The 23,954-nt window shown below is 36.9% G+C and overlaps 1 protein-coding gene across 2 annotated transcripts in view; it reads right to left on the bottom strand.

Annotated features, from left to right (window-relative positions):
* Positions 1 to 23,954, bottom strand: part of STAU2 (staufen double-stranded RNA binding protein 2) — a 342,311-nt gene that overhangs the window by 175,218 nt on the left and 143,139 nt on the right. Inside the window, exons 7-9 of one of the 2 annotated variants that reach the window (XM_017544235.1) lie at positions 22,029 to 22,188; positions 20,682 to 20,789; positions 11,822 to 12,034 (exon numbers count right to left, since the gene is read on the bottom strand). In XM_017544235.1, coding sequence (XP_017399724.1) covers positions 11,822 to 12,034; positions 20,682 to 20,789; positions 22,029 to 22,188 — 481 coding nt within the window. Of the gene's footprint in view, positions 1 to 11,821; positions 12,035 to 14,378; positions 14,487 to 15,725; positions 15,919 to 20,681; positions 20,790 to 22,028; positions 22,189 to 23,954 lie in introns of those variants that run through there. The other variant, XM_017544228.2, reaches the window with a different exon arrangement.

Here is a 23,954-nt window from a genome sequence, read left to right as displayed (position 1 = left end):
AAGTTTGACACAATGCTAACAAGAATAAACAGCTTAGAGAGGAATATAAATGAATTGAGGGAGCTAAAAAACAACACAAGAACTTTGCGAAGCATACACAAGTTTCAATAGACGAATCAACCAAGAAGAATAAAGGATATCAGAGATTGAAGATCAACTCAATGAAATAAAACGAGAAGGCAAGATTAGAGAAAAAAGAGTAAAAAGAAATGAACAAAGCCTCCAAGAAATATGGGTTTATCTGAAAAGACCTAATCTACATTTGATAGGTGTACCTGAATGTGGCGGAAAGAATGAATCCAAGGTGGAAAACAGTCTTCGGGATATTATCCAGGAGAATTTTCCCAACCTAGCAAGGCCAATATTACAGTCCAGGAAATACAGAGAACATCACAAACATATTCCTCAAGAAGAGCAACCCCAAGGCACATAATCGTCAGATTCACCAGGGTTGAAATGAGGGAGAAAATGCTAAGGGCAGCCAGAGAGAAACGTTGGGTTACCCACAAAGGGAAGCCCATCAGATTCACAGCAGATCTCTTGGCAGAAACCCTACAAGCCAGAAGAGAGTGGGGGCCAATATTCAACATCCTTAAAGAAAAGAACTTTCAACCTAGAATTTCATATCCAGCCAAATTGAGCTTCATAAGCCAAGGAGAAATAAAATCCTTTAAAAACAAGCAATTGCTCAGAGATTTCAGCACCACCAGGCCTGCTTTACAAGAGCTCTGGAAAGAGGCACTAAACATAGAAAGAAACAACAGTACCAGTCACTCCAAAAACGTACCAAACAGTAAACAGCATTGACACAATGAAGAAACTGCGTCAACTAATGGGCAAAACAACCAGCTAACATCAAAACGGCAGGATCAAATTCACACACAACAATATCAACCTTAAATGTAAATGGGCTAAATGCCCCAATCAAAAGACACAGACTGGCAAATTGGATAAAAAGTCAAAACCCATGGTGTGCTGTATCCAGGAAACCCATCTCACATGCAAGGATACACACAGGCTCAAAATAAAGGGATGGAGGAAGATCTACCAAGCAAATGGAGAGCAAAAAAAGCAGGAGTTGCAATCCTAGTCTCTGATAAAATAGACTTTAAACCAACAAAGATCAAAAGAGACAAAGAAGGACATTACATAATGGTAAAAGGATCAATGCAACAAGAAGAGCTAATGATCCTAAATAGATATGGACCCAATACAGGAGCACCCAGATACATAAAGCAAGTTCTTAATGACCTACAAAGAGTCTTAGACTCCCACACAATAATAGTGGGAGACTTTAACACTCCACTGTCCATATAAGACAGATCAACGAGACAGAAAATTAACAAGGATATCCAGGACTTGAACTCAGATCTGGACCAAGCAAACCTAATAGACATTTACAAAACTCTCCACCCCAAATCCACAGAATATACACTCTTCTCAGCACCACATCACACCTACTCTAACACTGACCACATAATTGGAAGTAAATCACTCCCCAGCAAATGCAAAAGAACGCAAATCATAACAAACAGTCTCTCAGACCACAGTGCAATCAAGTTAGTACTCAAAATTCAGAAAATAACTCAGAACCACACAACTTCATGGAAGCTAACAACTGACTCTTGAATGTTGACTGGATAAACAATGAAATGAAGGCAGAAATAAAGATGTTCTTTGAAACCAATGAGAACGAAGACACAACGGACCAGAATCTCCAGGACACATTTAAAGCAGTGTCTAGAGGAAAATATATAGCAATAAATGCCCACATGAGAAGCAAGGAAAGACCTAAAATCAACACCCTGTCATCAAAATTGAAAGACCTAGAGGAGCAGGATCAAAAAAACTCAAAAGCTAGCAGAAGACAAGAACTAAGATCAAAGCAGAACTGAAGGATATAGAGACACAAAAAAACCTTTCAAAAAATGAATAAATCCAGGAGCTGGTTTTTTGAAAAGATCAACAAAACAGATAGACCACTAGCCAGGTTAATAAAAAAGAAAAGAGAGAAGAATCAAATAGACACAATAAAAAACGATAAAGGGGATATCACCACTTCATAGAAATTCAAACCATCATTAGAGATTACTACAAACAACTCTATGCACATAAACCAGTAAACCTGGAAGAAATGGATAAATTACTGGATGCTTACACCCTCCCAAGTGTAAACCAAGAAGTCGAAACCCTGAATAGACCATAACAACGGCTGAAGTTGAGGCAGCAATTTATAGCTTACCAACCAAAAAAAGCCCAGATCCAGATTGATTCACAGCCAAATTCTACCAGACATAAAAAGAGGAGCTGGTACTATTCCTTCTGAAACTATTCCAAACAATCCAAAAAGAGGGAATCCTCTCCAAATCACTTTATGAGACCAACATCATCCTGATACCAAAACCCGGCAGAGACTCAACAAGAAAAGAAAATTTCAGCCCAATATCCATGATGAATACAGATGCAAAAATCTTCAATAAAATATTGGCAAACTGATTGCAACACCACATCAAAAAGCTTATCCATCACGATCAAGTAGGCTTCATCCCGGGGATGCAAGGCTGGTTCAACATACGCATGTCTATAAATGTAATTCACCACATAAACAGAACCAAAGACAAAAACCACATGATTATCTCATATGCAGAGAAGGTCTTCAACAATATTCTGCAGCGCTTTAGGCTAAAAACTCTCAATAAACTAGGTAGCAAACGAATGTAGCTCAAAATAATAAAAGCTATTTACGACAAACCCACAGCCAATATCATACTGAATGGGCAAAAACTGGAAGCATTCCCTTTGAAATCTGGCACTAGACAAGGATGCCCTCTCTCACCACTCCTATTCAATATAGTATCAGAAGTTCTAGCCAGAGCAATCAGTCAAGAAAAGAAATAAAGTGTATTGAATTAGGAAAGGAGGAAGTCAAACTGTCTCTATTTGCAGACGACATGATTGTATATTTAGAAGACCCTATCGTCTCAGTCCAAAATCTCCTTAAACTGATAAGCAACTTCAGCTGTCTCAGGATACAAAATCGATGTGCAAAAAACACAAGCATTCCTATACACCAATAACAGACTTAAAGAGAGCCAAATCAAGAAGGAACTGCCATTCACAATTGCTACAAAGAGAATAAAATACCTAGGAATACAACTAACAAAGGATGTAAGAGACCTCTTCAAGGAGTACTATAAACTACTGCTCAACGAAATAAGAGAGGATACAAACAGATGGAGAAACATTCCATGCTCATGGTTAGGAAGAATCAATATCGTGAAAATCGCCATACTGCCCAAAGTAATTCATAGATTCAATGCTATCCCCATCAAGCTACCTATGACCTTCTTCACAGAACTGGAAAAAACCACCTTAAACTTCATATGGAACCAAAAGAGAGCCTGCATAGCCAAGTCAATTTTAAGCAAAAAGAACAAAGCTGGGGGCATCACACTACCTGACTTCAAACTATACTACAAGCTACGGTAATCAAAACAGCATGGTACTGATACTAAAACAGAGATATAGACCAATGGAACAGAACAGAGGCCTTGGAGGCAACGCCACACATCTATAACCATCTGATCTTTGACAAACCTCACAAAAACAAGCAATGGGGAAAGGATTCCCTGTTTAATAATGTTGTTGGGAAAACTGGCTAGCCATGTGCAGAATGCAGAGACTGGCCCCCTTCCTGACACCTTACACTAAAATTACCTCCAGATGGATTAAAGACTTATACATAAGACCTAAAACTATAAAAACCTTAGAAGAAAACCTAGGGAAAACGATTCAGGACACAGGCATAGGCAAGGACTTCATGACTAAAACACCAGAAGCATTGACAACAAAAGCCAAAATAGACAAATGGGACCCAATTAAACTCCAGAGCTTCTGTACGGTAAAAGAAACAACCATTAGAGTGAACCAGCAACCAACAGAATGGGAAAAAATTTTTGCAATCTACCCATCTGACAAAGGACTTACACCCAAAATCTACAAAGAACTAAAACAGATTTACAAGAAAAAAACAAACAAACCCTTCAAAAGTGGGCAAAAGATACGAACAGACACTTTACAAAAGAAGACATACATGAGGCCAACAAACATATGAAAAAATGCTGATCATCACTGGTCATTAGAGAAATGCAAATCAAAACTACACTGAGATACCATCTTATGCCAGTTAGAATGGCGTTCCTTAAAAAATCTGGAGACAACAGATGCTGGAGAGGATGTGGAGAAATAGGAACACTTTTACACTGTTGATGGAAGTGTAAATTATTTCAACCATTGTGGAAGACAGTGTGGTGATTCCTCAAGGACCTACAAATAGGAATTCCATTTGACCCAGCAATGCCATTACTGGTTATATATCCAAAGGATTATAAATTGTTCTATTATAAAGACATATGTATACATACGTTCACTACGGCACTGTTTACAACAGTAAAGACATAGAACCAACCCAAATGCCCATTGATGATAGACTGGACAGGGAAAATGTGGCACATATACACCATGGAATACTATGCAGCCATAAAAAATGATGCGTTCATATCCTTTGTAGGGACATGGATGAATCTGGAAACCATCATTCTCAGCAAACTGACACAAGAACAGAAAAACACGCATGTTCTCACTCATAGGCAGATGTTGAACAATGAGAACACATGGACAAAGGGAGCCTCACACACTGGGGTCTGTCGAGGGGAACTAGGGGAGGGATGGTGGGGGGTGGGAAGTTGGGGAGGGATAACATGGGGAGAAATGCCAGATATAAGTGATGGGGATGGAAGCAGCAAACCACATTGCCATGTATGTACCTATGCAATAATCCTGCATGTTCTTTACATGTATCCTAGAACCTAAAAGGCAATAATATATATATATATATATATATATATATATATAAATAAAAAATAAACACTTCATTTGGCCTCATGTGACACTAAACACATAAAAAATTCTCAATATCATCAGCCACAGAGGAAATGTAAATTAAAACCAAAAGGAGATATCAATACCTATGTAGGTGAATATCTGAAATTGTAAAAACTATGCTAAGTGATAGCAAGGATGTGAAACAACTGGAGTTCTCACACTCTGCTGATGAGAGTGTAAAAGAGCACAGATGCTACAACTTCAAAAAACTAAAGTTGACTATATACCTACTAAACGACCAAGCCATACCACTTTGAAGGACTTACCCAATAGAAATGAATGCATATGCTATTAAGATATATACAAAAATGTTCATCGCTGTTTTATGAGTAACAAACTAAAAATTAGAAACACCCCAAATATCCACTGACAGGTCAATGGATAATCAAGTGGTGGTATACCATACCAATGAAGTATTACCTGCAAAAACACAGAACCACTAATTCATACACGCAACAATAAGGATGAATCTCAAAATTAATTATGCTGGGGTAAAGAAGCCAGCCAAAATAAGACTGTTATCTTGGCAAATGAAGGTAGAAGATTACAAAGGGGCATAAGGAAAATACACATAGGTTCATTATCTTGAATGTGGTCATGGTTTTACACATGCAAACAAATATGAAAACATATCAAACGGCGTACTTTAAATATGTCCAAGTCACTCTATGTCAATTAGACCTCAATAAAGTTGTTTAAAGGAACTAAACAAATGCCACTTTTTAAGAAAAATAACATAGTAAAACTGTAAGGTAGGAAATGATCATGAAACACTAATGATCGTGTTTGCCTAGGGAAGGCTGCATGAGGGTGTGATGGAAGGGGAGCATACAGAGAGCGTTAAGCCTTATTGAGAAATGTTTTATACTCCACTTGGGCAGTAGGTCTTTCTCACACTTACTTAGTATGCTTTTTGACTTATATACAAATTTATATATAGCTTTTGGCATATATTACAACATAAAAGCAAAAATCCTTTGAAACCAAATTCTCTTTCTACATATGAACTTTCTTCACGTATTTTTCCTAGAAATAAAAGTTTGCATCTATTATATGGTCAAAGCTTTACTTCCACTTGTGAAAATTTATTCTTGTCTCTACTATCAGAAGAGATAAGAATAATCACTACATTACAGATTATACATTACACTAAACTTTTTTTTTTTTTTTTTTTTTTTGAGGCAAAGTCTCACTCTGTTGCCCAGGCTGGAGTGCTGCACCTCCCAGGTTCAAGAAATTCTCCTGCCTCAGCCTCCTGAGTAGCTGGGATTACAGGCACCTGCCACCACGCCCAGCTAATTTTTTGTATTTTCAGTAGAGATGGGGTGTTTCACCAGGTTGGCCAGGCTAGTCTCGAACTCGTGACCTCATGATCTGCCTACCTCCCAAAGCACTGGGATTACAAGCGTGAGCAACACATAGGTTCATTATCTTGATTGGCCTGCACTAAACTTATATAAGAGCCACTGTGCAGTCTTAGCTTTTCGAGATGATTGCTGCCATTTCGTCTTGACAATCAATGTCTAGTTTGGTGCTGCAGGTACAGCCTCCAGGCAGATCCCTCATGGTCTTTCAAACTATGTTTTGGATTTTGGACTTTATCCAAAGAGCAAGAAAATTACAAAAAGATTTTAAGCAGAGGCATGATATGATTAGACAGTGCCTCTAAAAGATCATACTTTTTAAAAGATCATTTGGTGTCAAAAGTACTTGTAGCCAGTTAAAACCTTACTGTAGTAGTTTAGGTAAGAGATGACTGTGAGTTGGACCAAAGAGCGGTAGAAAAGATGGAAAAAAAGGAACCAGCTTAAAAAAATATTAGGTGAGAACACCCTGCACAGTGGCTCATGCCTGTTAATCCCAGCACTTTGGGAGGCTAAGGCAGGTGGATCACGAGGTCAGGAGTTCGAGACCAGCCTGATCAACATGGTGAAACCCCGTCTCTACTAAAAATACAAAAATTAGCCAGGTGTGGTGGCGTACACCTGCAATCCCAGTTACTCAGGAGGCTGAGGCAGGAGAATCACTGGAATCCTGGGAGGCAGAGGTTGCAGACTGCAGTGATCCAAGATCATGCCACTGCACTCCAGTGTAGACAACACAGTGAGACTCCGCCTCAAAAAAAAAAAATACCAGAAATATTAGGTGACAGAATCAATAGTCTAATGACTGATGAGACATAAGAATTAAGAAAGTTAAAGGCCGGGCGTGGTGGCTCATACCTGTAATCCTAGCACTTTGGGAGGCCAAGGCAGGTGGATCGACTAAAGTCAGGAGTTCAAGACCAGCCTGGCCAACATGATGAACTCCTGTTTCTACTAAAAATATAAAATTAGCTAGGCATGGTGGTGGGTGCCTGTAATCCCAGTTACTCAGAAACTGAGGCATGAGAATTGCTTGAACCCAGGAGGTAGAAGCTGCCGTGAGCTGAGATTGCACCACTGCACTCCAGCCTGGGCAACAAGCAAAACTCCGTCTCCAAAAAAAAAAAAAAAGAAGTTAAAAATGATCTCCAGCAGTTTCCGCAGATGTTAGTGCCAGTCGCTGAGATAAAGGATGCTGCAGGAGAAAGGGGTTTAGAAGGGAACATGATGAATTTGGTATGAAATCTGAGGCACCTGTGAAACAGTAAGTGGAGATGTCTAATAGGCAGCATAGAGCATAGAGTATTTGGGAATCATCTATATAAAGATGGAATTGAACACCTAGAAGTAGAAGAACAGCTTAGGGAAAGAGTAAGAGGAAAAAGACTGAGAACTTCACTGTTGCAATGGTTAAATGAAGGGAAAAGAAAAAGCAAAAGGAAACTTTTAGCTTTTGATAAAATGCTGTTTTCAATTTCTACTTATATCCTGAAAAATAAAAATTAATAAATTATAAGGGGAATGAAGAAGGACTGATGAGAAAAGACAAATCCACATAATAATTTATAAGTCTAAGATTGAGGTCCCAATGAAAAGGTAAAGAGAAGCTCTGAGTCCAGCACTAGAAGTAGTATGCCCAGTTCATGAAGATGTTAAATAGGAATGTGTTTTCCGTGGTATACTGTCTTCATTTCTGTTTAATTTGACTCTAAGAACGTCTGTGAGTTCCACAGACATTACTGTTGATATAGATTCCACTGACAAAGAATCAGATACACAAATCCATTTAGATAATGATGGATTTCTGCATACATCAAGAATGGCTTGGGGCTGGGCGCAGTGGCTCTGACCTGTAATCCCAGCATGAGGTAGGCAGATCACTTGAGCCCAGGAGTTTGAGACTGCCTGCAAAACATGGCAAAACCCTGTCTCTACAAAAAATAAAAAAATTAGCTGGGCATGGTGGTATTGTGCCTGTAGTTCCAGAGTTGGGAGGGTCACCTAAGACCAGAAAATCAAGGCTGCAGTGAGCCAAGACAGTACCACTGTAATCTAGCCTGGGCAACAGGAGTGAGACCCTGTCTCAAAAACAAACAAACAAAAAAACAATTTTGGGAGGCCAAGGCAGGCAGATCATTTGAGGTCAGAAGTTCAAGACCAGCCTGGGCAACATAGTAAAACCCCATCTCTACCAAAAAATACTAAAATTAGCTGGGTGTGGTGGCACACGACTAGTCCCAGCTACTCTGGATGACATGGGGGAATTGTTTGAACCCAGGATGCAGAGGTTGTAGTCAGCAGAGATCATGATGCCACTGCATTCCAGCTTGGGACACAGAGTGAGACCCTGTCTCAAAAAAAAAAAAAAAAAAAAAAGTGGGCAGTGAGGGGACTTGGTTTCTTGCTCTGACTGAAATCAACTACCAGCACCCTTGACAATTAAGTTATTCCTTGGACAGCAAATCTTTTATCATTCTATATATCAATAAGGACAGTCTTGTAAAAACTGTGTCCAGAACATCTGATCTCCAAGACTGGAAAGCCCTGTTTGAAGTCTTATCTTATAGAGGAGAATTACACTTAAAAACAGAATGTAAACACAAAGACATTATCAGGGCAGTTGTACATGTTAACAGGATAACCCTACACAGTGAATCTTAAAATCCCAAAGCCCACAATTAACCAGTGTCAAATGGGCACTGGAGTCAGACATGACAACTGGGTCTGAAAGCTAACTCTGCTACAGGATCTTGGATAGTTTTCTTAAACATAAAGGGCTTCATCTGTAAGGCAGAAATGAATGCTACATTACAGCGTGATTAAGAGAATCAACTGAGACAATGTGATTGTTTTATTTACTTTAAATAAAACCAAGGTAAACCATCATAGATATTTTTCTCTGCTTCCACTGAGTATAAGGAACTATACACCCTTGATGTATAAGCTATACAAGGAAGTGTGGACAATGCGGAAAACCAGGATACTATTCCAAGCTGATCCATTTACTGGCACATTATAAGGTATGAACATACTTAAAATTATCTAGATCCCAACTCATTATACAGATGTTGTTCTCTCAAAATAATCTTACATTTCAGAGAGTATCTACAGGATTTAACAAAAGACAGATACGGCAAAAGTAACTCCAAAGGTGGTATATGTGAGGAAAAATGCAGAAGGCTAACCTAGTCTGGGAGTAGGAGAGGACCAGAGGAGTCCCTAAAAAGGCCAAATTTATGCTGTGATCTGAAGGATGCATAGGATGGAAACTCTGGGATAATATTGCTTATATACTGGAAGCAGTAGCAAATAATTGAGAATTTAAAATGTTTCTCCTATCTCCCGCCTCTAGGGAATAACATTTAAATTATCATCTTGCTTTTAAATAGCTATAGTTAAAACAAGAGTTAGATTTATATGCTACTATAGAAATGTACAGATCTTTTCTAGCCTAATAGTTGTTGTTGTTGTTATTATCATTATTATTTTGAGACAGAATCTCACTCTGTCTTCCAGGCTGGAGTGCAGTCACAGTGATCTCGGCTCACTTCAACCTCTGCTTCCTAGGTTCAAGTGATTCTCGTGCCTCAGCCTCCTGAGCTGTACCTAGGATTATAGGCACGCGCCACCACAGCCACCGAATTTTTGTACTTTTAGGAAAGACGAAGTTTCGCCATGTTGGCCACACTGGTCTCAAACTTTGGGCCTCAAATGATCCACCCACTTAAGCCTCCCAAATTGCTGGGATTACAGTGTGAGCCACCGTGCCCAGCCTGGTATATTATTCTTAATTTATCAAGACTTAGTTTAATAGATTAGATGGAAGTTATTGTGACCAGTTTTGGGCCACTATTCCAACATAAAATGCTGTTCTTCTATCATAGAAAAGCCAAAAATTTTATATATTAATAGATTTAAGAAAACAGTTCATGGATATATTCACATACACATAAAATGGGAATAGGTAGTATTAGGTACAAAATACCGATAGCTAATATGTATTCCTTATTACAGTAGTTGCTTTATCACTAGTAACAATGAATACTTAATATTACTAATGCATTTTGTGCATTGTTTTAGTTAATACTTATCAACAATCCCACGTAGCAAGGTCAATTATTATTCCCACTTTATAAATGAATAAATATTTTAAAAAGTTAGGTAACTTGCTCAGGGATTCATACTCAAAACTGACTCCAAAGGTCATTCTCTTAATAGCTATATTCTACTCCCTGACTGTATAAGATGAGCATCTGAATGAAAGCACCAGTCCTCTTGGGAACCACTATGACTCATAATAAGTGTATCTATTTGCATTTATTTTTAGTCTACCTTACATATAATATATAATGCCAGTTCAGGGAATGCATTACCTAAGTAATGTATTTCTAAGTGAAGTAATGTCAGTATTCATTAAAAACAAGTATTTAAGTAGTTATTTTTATATGTATGTATGTAGGTGTTTTTAAATAAAACAAAGGTACAAAGGTATAAAACTATAAACCTAAATTTTGCCACTGTGCAATCAAAAGAAAAGAAATCCATCGAGATTAAAGATATTTCTTATCTGTAATCCTTCATTTGTACAGCCTGATCAGAAGTCTGCTAAATCAGTGAGGATGAGCCAGCAAGTGAAATGCTGCCAATTTAAAGCTTTCTCTAGAAACACAGAACTCTTAACTCCACACGTCATATGTGTCAAGTATTCATGGACACTGTCCTATACTAAATGCTGATTCATCTCATTCCTCTGATATTTACCTTTTTTCTCTTATTAATGTGAATAAATTCTGATCCAATAAATGAAAGAGTCACAATATTTTGAAAAGCTATATGCTCCATATTCTTCTTTGGCAAGGTATACACATCTGAACGAATGGCAACAAAATAACACCATCTACTTCATATGGTTGCTATGTGGATTAAACGTGATTAAAGCATGCAAAGTGTTGGGACAAAGTCTGGCAGATGGAGTGCTTTACGATTTCCAGCTGCTGTAGCTATCCTCATTATATTATTCATATGATTTTTTTTGTATCCTGTTTAAATTTCATGATATCCTAAGAAGTTACTATGTAACAGCCTTGTGTGCAGAAAGAACACTGGATTAGAGATCAGAGCAGTTCAGGTGGTTCAACATGATTGCTGAATAAAAATGAGCAAACCCTTTGAATATGTTTTATAAAATCTTATTTGTAAAATGAGGGCTAACATCATCTACCTTACATGGTCATGAGGAGCAAGGTGACATGAATGGAAAAGCACTTTTTAAACAACAAAAAAACCTATAAATATCTAAGGTATTATGATTATTTGATGAACAAATGCAGGTAAAACAGGTGTCTAAAAAGCAAAACAGAATTGTCATTAATTTAGAGTTACATGTCCTGCCCTGATTTCAGGACTACATATAATCCATAAGTTAGGGGACTTGCCTTATAGAAAACGCTTATCTTTAGCTACCATAATATTTATTTAGTAAAACTGACTGATGTTCACAAATATAAACTTACCTTTACTATTGTTTTAGGGCGTTTTTTAAAAAACAGTTTTGGCTTTTCCACCACAGGAAGAGGTGGAAGTTTTTTAAGCTCCTGTAAGACGGTGGTTGCAGCGCGTTTCTTGGAGAGTTTTTTGCTATTTCCTTCTCCTTCTGCAGAGAACTCTCCTACTGATACTCGAGTAACAAAGCTTTTCATATGTGGTGGTCCACTTTCTTTAATAACCTAATAAACATGAGTAAAATATTAAATAATGTATAGGCACTTCAGATGTATTCTTACAGAATGACTTAATATTCGTATCAAAATCAAAATTGGTATTATCCCAAAATTATAGTATTTCTTTAAGAAAGCTATTATGAAGGTATTATACTGGGACTATTTATTTATGACACTTGATGCTAAATGCAGTTGAAACAGAAGAAATCTAAATAAACACATTTGATTCATAGTCAAAATGATTTTTTATTACTTTAAAACCGACAATTCTGATTACAGTTTTTCCATGTCTTAGGAAGCACAAATTTAAGAACATCAAAGATATCATTAGATAGCATATTAGATTGGCCATCTAGAATGATAGTTTGTATATAATTACAGACATATCTAACTTTCTCCTATCTATGAGTAGGTTATTGGAGAAACTTGTAGTTCTATAAACCATAAGGCACCATGCCTGTGGAAGCCTCTCAAAAGCTGCTGGATGAAAAATAAGATTTATTCTTGTGACATGATTTTACAAAGGTAAGTAGGTATGCCAAAAATACCTAACTCCTAGAGTAATGAGTTATAGATCTGTCAGCTATGAATGTAATGTTCCTAAACCTTGTTTAATCTGCTCTCACTTTTAAACTATGCCGGCTTTTGGAGGAGATATGCCTTCCAAAACCTGAAGACTCAAAACTTTTAGTCTCCTTCAAAATCCTGACCTGTACAAGATATCCTATTTAAGTAGTTTACTATTTAACATTACACTGAAATTTTGTCTTCTAATATTGGATTCCAATTAGGAAAAGGACTGAAAATACTACCAAATCTCAATAATGCAACATTATTAGGGAGAAGGAATTTGTCATAAGCATACTTTCCAAGTAATTTAGGTTTACTAGTTTAAACACCAAAACTGTTTATTTTAACTACTTTGATAGACATTCTTCTCAATTTAAAAAAGTATATGTTTTACTGACTTAAAAGAGAATACTAAATATCTAACCTTTAATTATGTTAGGTCACCATTATAAACATCAGATATCCTATGCCATAATGCGTTCATGTTCCCCAGAACATCTAAGACTTATAAAACTGTCTGTTCATATTCATTGTAACCTTTTTAAAAATCCCAACAATTTTTTAGTATAAGCAATTACTTTTTACAGATTTTCCAAATTTTCCACATCACTTCTTGCTGGACCAATAGGATCTCAAGGACATTCTCTCCCTGACTTCCTCATTTTGCTGCTTTTAACCTGCTGTGGGCTGAGAACTCAGGTAACACAACTTGTCAGAACTGTGTCCATGAGAAAGTGAACAGTTTCTAAGTACAACTCAGATGATCCTGCTGTGGGAGCTTTCGAGTAGGTGAATGTCATACAATGTGAAGGAAGATTCTCCCCAACTCTTTCAGTTTATTTTTTTTCTTGGTTCTTGCCTACTTTCCAGATATAAGTTGTAAAATTAGTGACCTCTTACTAAGGGAAGTATTATAATAATAATTTTTTAAAAACTTTTTAATTTTATACAATTTTATGAATATATTTGCGACATATTTATCTAACTGTAAAGTCAAGAGTTGCTTCGTTAATTCTTACTTCTTAGTGGTTTTGTTAGTTAAAGTGAAACATATTTTGGCATCTACACAATTGAAAAAATTGGATATTAACATATGTGTCACTAAATCTTAACTTGAATAAATTTAATTTAATCCTATTTAAAAGACCAAATCCTGGCCTGGCATGGTGGTTCACGCCTGTAATCCCAGCACTTTGGGAGGCCAAGGTGGGCGGATCACGAGGTCAGAAGATCGAGACCATCCCAGCTAACATGATAAAACCCCGTCTCTACTAAAAATAATAATAATAAAAAAAATGAGCTGGGCATGGTAGCACATGCCTGTACTCCCAGCTACTCAGGAGGCTGAGGCAGGAGAATTGCCTGAACCCAGGAGGCGGAGGTTGCGATGAGCCGAGATTGCACCATTGCACTCCAGCCTGGGTAGCAAGAGTGAAACTCTGTCTCAAAACAAAAACAAAAACAAACAAACAAACAAAAAAAACAAATCCTATAGGGTACCACAAATTATCTTATACCCAGAAAATAACTTTTATAATTAAAATTGAAATATCATGTGTACAAAGGCTTAATACAGAAAAGAAAAAAAAAATCAGAAGAAATCTGTGATATCATCACGATTTCTATTTTCACCACAACCTAGATCATTTCATAATACTGAGTTTGAACATATAGAAGCACATTAACTCTTACAGGATACTAGTATACCAGTTAATTTGATTTGTTTAAAATAAACAGAGCAGGGGAAAAAAAAATGGGAAGATCTCTACCAAGTACATACCTCAAAACTGACAGGCATATTTCGTTTCAGAGCAATTTCAAACACCAAGCTGATCTCAGACTTATTTGCATCTTTGTCATCATCCATATCCTTTCCTGATTCACCATTCTAAATCACAAAAAAAAATAGGATAACACTGAATCTTGCCGTTATAACAACTTTACTTTTATTCTACAGTCAAGATGGCCTATTTAAAATACAAGAAACAACAAACTATAGGCCGTATCTGCTACATTCTTCTGTAACCACAGTACTCAAGGGCTTTGCTGCCAGGCTTTCTGTTATTCGGTTTTGTTTTTAGTTTGTTTTCCTTGAAGGAAAAGCGTTTAATGCAGACTTTGGAAATCTTTTACAACCATACACTTACTTGAGTTTAGCCTACATCCCTAGACCTGGCTCTCTTGTTTTGGAGTTCTCTACCCACAAACCCCCAACACCCAAGAATTCCTCCACTCATGTTCTAACATGATCTATGAGGATGAAGTTACAAAAAGAGTACAGGATGCAAACCAGGAGCATCCTAGTTGGAACTCTGTGTCTGGTATAGGTTTACTTTATTCACTTATTTAACACATACTTCTGGAGGGCCTCATACATGCTGAACCTACTATAACTATTAGAGACAGTATTCCTGCTGTCAAGAGGTGTATGATCTAGTGGGAAAACAGGTAAAGAAATAGGAGCTCTCATGAAAGAGTACAAGCAGAAAAACACCTGTCATAATCTATCCATTAAGATAAATATCAAAGGAGAAACAAACAGTTTGGAGAAAGGAAAACTGTAGAGGCTGAACTGCAGAGTTTGAAATAACTAAGTGGAAAAGTCCAGTAAGAAGCTCACTGTACATGTATAGGACATGCCTGAGCTACAGATACTGTTTTGGACTCAATAGAGAAAGTAGCTGAAGCCATGAGAATGAGTGAGATTACTCAAGAACAGCCTCAACATCCTCATTTGTAAAACAAAGGAGGACTGAAAAATCCATAAAATCTCCTCCACTTTAAATCCTTGATTCTAGATTCACACAATGTAATCTATATTCAGTAGACAGAGTATAAAATGTAAGGCAAATCAATGTTATTTCTCATCCTCATATACATCCCCAAATCCCCAGTTGCCTGGGAAGTGAACATGAGGGAGGAACCAAAGGTAAAGTTATCCTGCAGGAACACATGAGTCAATTATGGTAGACCATCTGAGATGCAAATCTTAGCAGGTCTTCACTCTAATATTCTTCCCTATCAGAACAGATTATTTATTTTAATTATAAAATGCACAGATTCGTCTTCCCAATAATCTCACTGGGAAAGTTTAAAGAAGAGACTGTCATATGCAGCAGCCCCACACCTGAGATGACTTTTCTGGAATAGGTTCATTCTGTAGTGCTTGGAGGGCTTTCATTGCAGCATTGTGTCTAGCAGCTTGCCGAGTCTTTCCTTCTCCAAAAAATTCATTATTTCCTACAGTGAGCTGAACATAAAAGATCTTAGGCATCGGGCAATGATACCTAAAATAAGAAAATAAAAACATTAAAGTTAGTTTAATAAAACAATTCTATAATGATTCATAACTTATTTTGTTTTAAATGATACCAATTATATAATGTACTATACTCTTAATACAATTTTAACCTCAAAAATATACATTTTGGATAAAATGTGAGTCAATACATCTACAGATAATAGCTTATCCTGATCTCCATGAAAAACACATATAGAATACAACATTAAATATAAAACAATACAGTAAATATTATTTAATCATATCACAGGAGACTTCCTGGTGAGAAGTTTTCAGTTAGATTTTGACAGAAGTAAGCGAATGGTCTGGTGAAGCTACAACAGAGTCTGGGACAGGCAAGACTGTTCAGGTGACAACATGTAGATTACTGTGCTTTTTGCAGAAGACAATTATGAATAGAAATACAGGGGCAGAGAAATGGACTGAGTACAACGCAAAGTAATAAGGAGAGTAGATTCAGCATAAGGATAAGGAGTTTAGGCCAATTCTTAAGCAGGAGGTACTATATTCATACATTTTACAGCGACTGAGGTAATGATGCATGACTAAAAAGCTCAATAATGCAGATATGAAGGAATAACAAAGGCTGTAAGAAGGAAGAAAACCCCAAAAGAAATTAAGGAGAAAAAATTAAGAAGATACGTAATAAAAATCCATTAATTCAACAATTATTTATGGAGTGTCTTCTATATGACAGGGGACTACAGCAATGAACAAAAACACTTACATTAGAGTAGGGAAGATAAACAATAAGATAAATATGCAGAATTATCGAGTATATTAGAAATAGATGTATGAAAAAGTAAACAGGAAAGGGTTCAAAGGTGTCAGGGAGGTAGGTTTTAGATAGGGTGGCCAAGAGAGGTTTCCTTGAGAAAATATCAATTGCGTAAAGACCTGAAGTAAGTGAGGGAACAAGCCATGCAGGCATCTGGGACAATTTGTGAAGCAGAGAGAATACCAGCAGCAAGGGCAGCCAGGCAAGAGAGTGCCATGCACGTTCAAGTAACTCGGAGGAGGCCTGTCTGGCAAAAGTTTAGAGAACGAGGAAATAAAAAGCTGGGGGATGAGAAGAAGTGACCAGATTTCCATAAGGCCTTCCCTACAGATCACTGTAAGCATCTTTTACCCTGAGTGAAATGACCAGCCACTGTAAGGTTTTGCACAGAGAAGTAACATAATCTGACTTACCTTTTAGAATAACCATCTACTATTCTGAAGACACACTGTAGGGGAACGATGCGGAGGCAAGGATATCTCCTAGGCTACTGAGATAATCCAGGGGAAAGGTGACTGTGGCCTGAACTAGGGTATAGCAATGAAAAGAATGAGAAGTGAAGGTTTCTAGACAAATTTTGAAAGTAGAGATGATGGGTTTACCCAAAGGCTGCCTATGGAATATGAGAAGGAAGTCACGGTGACATCAGGGATTTGGAACTAAGTAACTGGAAAATGGACTACCCATCTATTGAGACAGTGAAGACTGCAAAAGAAATGGGTTTGCTGGGGGTGGATCTCAGCGGCTCTGTTTTGGAGACGTTCAATTATTAGGCCTATTAGCTATCCAAGTGTAGATGTCAACTGGACAACTGAATTTATTAGTCTGGACTTCAGGAAAGAGGTCCAAGATAGAGAAAAAAGTTGGGAATCACCAATATATATGGGTGGTATTTAAAGGCATAAAACAATGAGAACTGCATGGGAGGGTGTGATAGGAGAAAAGCCAAGCAAGCACAACATCCTTCCTGAAAGCCAAACAGGAAAAAAGTCTGTCAAGGAGAAGGGAGGGATTAATTGCATCTAATGCTACTAACAGGTCAAGTAAAATGAGGACTGAGAAATACGGCCACTGAATTGAGCAACTTAGCAAAATAAACAATCGATTTTGATGAAATGGTGGATTTCCAATTGTAATGCCGAAAAATCACTGGAGTGATATAACTCCAGTGCTAAAAAAATGTTTGTTTCCAAGCAAAAAGAAGTGCAACTGAGGTCCTACTTTATTTTAGATAATTACTGGACATCCAAGTAGTGACGCTGTATATTCAACCTGAGATAAACTGGAAAGAGCCCATCATGTAGGAATTCACTAGGCAGATGGGACTAATCAATGAAGGTTTACTGAAGGTGAATAACTAGAAATGTTGATTGGTACTGAAGATGCAGATTTGCAAGGCAATAATTGAAACCATGCAAGTGGATAAGCACCTGGAAAGGGTAAGTGTAAAGGAATCAAAAAGGAGCCTAAGGGTAAGAACTGATTAATGCCTATGATCAAAGTGCTAGGGAAACAATAGACAGCAGTGAAGGAGATGAAAAGGGGTCAAAGTTAGGAGAAAAATTACAACACAATGTCAGGGACAGGAGTAATTAAGAGTCAAGTGAAGGGGAGGAATTCAGAGCATGATAAAAAGAAAAAGTCGATGTTTAAAACGCTTAACTTAAATTTTCTTGAACTATAGTTTTCTATTAAATTAAGATAAAGCATTTTAAATGTGTCTTCATTATATGTCATATGTTCTTTTTTAATTAGCAAATATAAAAAGTTAAATTAAAAATCACAGTATTTTAACATGCAAAGGCTAAAAAGCATTAAAAAATCACAATCTTTTTTGTTTTTTTGGTTACGATAACAAAATAGGGTGCTGAAATGCACAATTTCCTGTCATCTATTTTATTTTAATCCCTTTAATGCAGAAATTTATTTTAATCCCCTTAGTGCAGAAATCTGACAGACTAATATGAATAATGCTGCTCATCTTTACTTTGTTTCACAAAATTCAATTTTCCCACCTCCACAGAACTTTTGTTNGACATATCTAACTTTCTCCTATCTATGAGTAGGTTATTGGAGAAACTTGTAGTTCTATAAACCATAAGGCACCATGCCTGTGGAAGCCTCTCAAAGGCTGTTTTACAGAAAAGGATATTTATTCTTGTGACATGATTTTACAAAGGTAAGTAGGTATGCCAAAAATACCTAACTCCTAGAGTAATGAGTTATAGATCTGTCAGCTATGAATGTAATGTTCCTAAACCTTGTTTAATCTGCTCTCACTTTTAAACTATGCCGGCTTTTGGAGGAGATATGCCTTCCAAAACCTGAAGACTCAAAACTTTTAGTCTCCTTCAAAATCCTGACCTGTACAAGATATCCTATTTAAGTAGTTTACTATTTAACATTACACTGAAATTTTGTCTTCTAATATTGGATTCCAATTAGGAAAAGGACTGAAAATACTACCAAATCTCAATAATGCAACATTATTAGGGAGAAGGAATTTGTCATAAGCATACTTTCCAAGTAATTTAGGTTTACTAGTTTAAACACCAAAACTGTTTATTTTAACTACTTTGATAGACATTCTTCTCAATTTAAAAAAGTATATGTTTTACTGACTTAAAAGAGAATACTAAATATCTAACCTTTAATTATGTTAGGTCACCATTATAAACATCAGATATCCTATGCCATAATGCGTTCATGTTCCCCAGAACATCTAAGACTTATAAAACTGTCTGTTCATATTCATTGTAACCTTTTTAAAAATCCCAACAATTTTTTAGTATAAGCAATTACTTTTTACAGATTTTCCAAATTTTCCACATCACTTCTTGCTGGACCAATAGGATCTCAAGGACATTCTCTCCCTGACTTCCTCATTTTGCTGCTTTTAACCTGCTGTGGGCTGAGAACTCAGGTAACACAACTTGTCAGAACTGTGTCCATGAGAAAGTGAACAGTTTCTAAGTACAACTCAGATGATCCTGCTGTGGGAGCTTTCGAGTAGGTGAATGTCATACAATGTGAAGGAAGATTCTCCCCAACTCTTTCAGTTTATTTTTTTTCTTGGTTCTTGCCTACTTTCCAGATATAAGTTGTAAAATTAGTGACCTCTTACTAAGGGAAGTATTATAATAATAATTTTTTAAAAACTTTTTAATTTTATACAATTTTATGAATATATTTGCGACATATTTATCTAACTGTAAAGTCAAGAGTTGCTTCGTTAATTCTTACTTCTTAGTGGTTTTGTTAGTTAAAGTGAAACATATTTTGGCATCTACACAATTGAAAAAATTGGATATTAACATATGTGTCACTAAATCTTAACTTGAATAAATTTAATTTAATCCTATTTAAAAGACCAAATCCTGGCCTGGCATGGTGGTTCACGCCTGTAATCCCAGCACTTTGGGAGGCCAAGGTGGGCGGATCACGAGGTCAGAAGATCGAGACCATCCCAGCTAACATGATAAAACCCCGTCTCTACTAAAAATAATAATAATAAAAAAAATGAGCTGGGCATGGTAGCACATGCCTGTACTCCCAGCTACTCAGGAGGCTGAGGCAGGAGAATTGCCTGAACCCAGGAGGCGGAGGTTGCGATGAGCCGAGATTGCACCATTGCACTCCAGCCTGGGTAGCAAGAGTGAAACTCTGTCTCAAAACAAAAACAAAAACAAACAAACAAACAAAAAAAACAAATCCTATAGGGTACCACAAATTATCTTATACCCAGAAAATAACTTTTATAATTAAAATTGAAATATCATGTGTACAAAGGCTTAATACAGAAAAGAAAAAAAAAATCAGAAGAAATCTGTGATATCATCACGATTTCTATTTTCACCACAACCTAGATCATTTCATAATACTGAGTTTGAACATATAGAAGCACATTAACTCTTACAGGATACTAGTATACCAGTTAATTTGATTTGTTTAAAATAAACAGAGCAGGGGAAAAAAAAATGGGAAGATCTCTACCAAGTACATACCTCAAAACTGACAGGCATATTTCGTTTCAGAGCAATTTCAAACACCAAGCTGATCTCAGACTTATTTGCATCTTTGTCATCATCCATATCCTTTCCTGATTCACCATTCTAAATCACAAAAAAAAATAGGATAACACTGAATCTTGCCGTTATAACAACTTTACTTTTATTCTACAGTCAAGATGGCCTATTTAAAATACAAGAAACAACAAACTATAGGCCGTATCTGCTACATTCTTCTGTAACCACAGTACTCAAGGGCTTTGCTGCCAGGCTTTCTGTTATTCGGTTTTGTTTTTAGTTTGTTTTCCTTGAAGGAAAAGCGTTTAATGCAGACTTTGGAAATCTTTTACAACCATACACTTACTTGAGTTTAGCCTACATCCCTAGACCTGGCTCTCTTGTTTTGGAGTTCTCTACCCACAAACCCCCAACACCCAAGAATTCCTCCACTCATGTTCTAACATGATCTATGAGGATGAAGTTACAAAAAGAGTACAGGATGCAAACCAGGAGCATCCTAGTTGGAACTCTGTGTCTGGTATAGGTTTACTTTATTCACTTATTTAACACATACTTCTGGAGGGCCTCATACATGCTGAACCTACTATAACTATTAGAGACAGTATTCCTGCTGTCAAGAGGTGTATGATCTAGTGGGAAAACAGGTAAAGAAATAGGAGCTCTCATGAAAGAGTACAAGCAGAAAAACACCTGTCATAATCTATCCATTAAGATAAATATCAAAGGAGAAACAAACAGTTTGGAGAAAGGAAAACTGTAGAGGCTGAACTGCAGAGTTTGAAATAACTAAGTGGAAAAGTCCAGTAAGAAGCTCACTGTACATGTATAGGACATGCCTGAGCTACAGATACTGTTTTGGACTCAATAGAGAAAGTAGCTGAAGCCATGAGAATGAGTGAGATTACTCAAGAACAGCCTCAACATCCTCATTTGTAAAACAAAGGAGGACTGAAAAATCCATAAAATCTCCTCCACTTTAAATCCTTGATTCTAGATTCACACAATGTAATCTATATTCAGTAGACAGAGTATAAAATGTAAGGCAAATCAATGTTATTTCTCATCCTCATATACATCCCCAAATCCCCAGTTGCCTGGGAAGTGAACATGAGGGAGGAACCAAAGGTAAAGTTATCCTGCAGGAACACATGAGTCAATTATGGTAGACCATCTGAGATGCAAATCTTAGCAGGTCTTCACTCTAATATTCTTCCCTATCAGAACAGATTATTTATTTTAATTATAAAATGCACAGATTCGTCTTCCCAATAATCTCACTGGGAAAGTTTAAAGAAGAGACTGTCATATGCAGCAGCCCCACACCTGAGATGACTTTTCTGGAATAGGTTCATTCTGTAGTGCTTGGAGGGCTTTCATTGCAGCATTGTGTCTAGCAGCTTGCCGAGTCTTTCCTTCTCCAAAAAATTCATTATTTCCTACAGTGAGCTGAACATAAAAGATCTTAGGCATCGGGCAATGATACCTAAAATAAGAAAATAAAAACATTAAAGTTAGTTTAATAAAACAATTCTATAATGATTCATAACTTATTTTGTTTTAAATGATACCAATTATATAATGTACTATACTCTTAATACAATTTTAACCTCAAAAATATACATTTTGGATAAAATGTGAGTCAATACATCTACAGATAATAGCTTATCCTGATCTCCATGAAAAACACATATAGAATACAACATTAAATATAAAACAATACAGTAAATATTATTTAATCATATCACAGGAGACTTCCTGGTGAGAAGTTTTCAGTTAGATTTTGACAGAAGTAAGCGAATGGTCTGGTGAAGCTACAACAGAGTCTGGGACAGGCAAGACTGTTCAGGTGACAACATGTAGATTACTGTGCTTTTTGCAGAAGACAATTATGAATAGAAATACAGGGGCAGAGAAATGGACTGAGTACAACGCAAAGTAATAAGGAGAGTAGATTCAGCATAAGGATAAGGAGTTTAGGCCAATTCTTAAGCAGGAGGTACTATATTCATACATTTTACAGCGACTGAGGTAATGATGCATGACTAAAAAGCTCAATAATGCAGATATGAAGGAATAACAAAGGCTGTAAGAAGGAAGAAAACCCCAAAAGAAATTAAGGAGAAAAAATTAAGAAGATACGTAATAAAAATCCATTAATTCAACAATTATTTATGGAGTGTCTTCTATATGACAGGGGACTACAGCAATGAACAAAAACACTTACATTAGAGTAGGGAAGATAAACAATAAGATAAATATGCAGAATTATCGAGTATATTAGAAATAGATGTATGAAAAAGTAAACAGGAAAGGGTTCAAAGGTGTCAGGGAGGTAGGTTTTAGATAGGGTGGCCAAGAGAGGTTTCCTTGAGAAAATATCAATTGCGTAAAGACCTGAAGTAAGTGAGGGAACAAGCCATGCAGGCATCTGGGACAATTTGTGAAGCAGAGAGAATACCAGCAGCAAGGGCAGCCAGGCAAGAGAGTGCCATGCACGTTCAAGTAACTCGGAGGAGGCCTGTCTGGCAAAAGTTTAGAGAACGAGGAAATAAAAAGCTGGGGGATGAGAAGAAGTGACCAGATTTCCATAAGGCCTTCCCTACAGATCACTGTAAGCATCTTTTACCCTGAGTGAAATGACCAGCCACTGTAAGGTTTTGCACAGAGAAGTAACATAATCTGACTTACCTTTTAGAATAACCATCTACTATTCTGAAGACACACTGTAGGGGAACGATGCGGAGGCAAGGATATCTCCTAGGCTACTGAGATAATCCAGGGGAAAGGTGACTGTGGCCTGAACTAGGGTATAGCAATGAAAAGAATGAGAAGTGAAGGTTTCTAGACAAATTTTGAAAGTAGAGATGATGGGTTTACCCAAAGGCTGCCTATGGAATATGAGAAGGAAGTCACGGTGACATCAGGGATTTGGAACTAAGTAACTGGAAAATGGACTACCCATCTATTGAGACAGTGAAGACTGCAAAAGAAATGGGTTTGCTGGGGGTGGATCTCAGCGGCTCTGTTTTGGAGACGTTCAATTATTAGGCCTATTAGCTATCCAAGTGTAGATGTCAACTGGACAACTGAATTTATTAGTCTGGACTTCAGGAAAGAGGTCCAAGATAGAGAAAAAAGTTGGGAATCACCAATATATATGGGTGGTATTTAAAGGCATAAAACAATGAGAACTGCATGGGAGGGTGTGATAGGAGAAAAGCCAAGCAAGCACAACATCCTTCCTGAAAG

The sequence above is a fragment of the Cebus imitator genome, unplaced genomic scaffold (genome assembly GCF_001604975.1).
Source record: "Cebus imitator isolate Cc_AM_T3 unplaced genomic scaffold, Cebus_imitator-1.0 Scaffold9, whole genome shotgun sequence".
NCBI lineage: Eukaryota > Metazoa > Chordata > Mammalia > Primates > Cebidae > Cebus > Cebus imitator.
The sequence above is the reverse complement of the archived record's forward strand: the minus strand, read 5'-3'. Positions and strand labels throughout refer to the sequence as shown.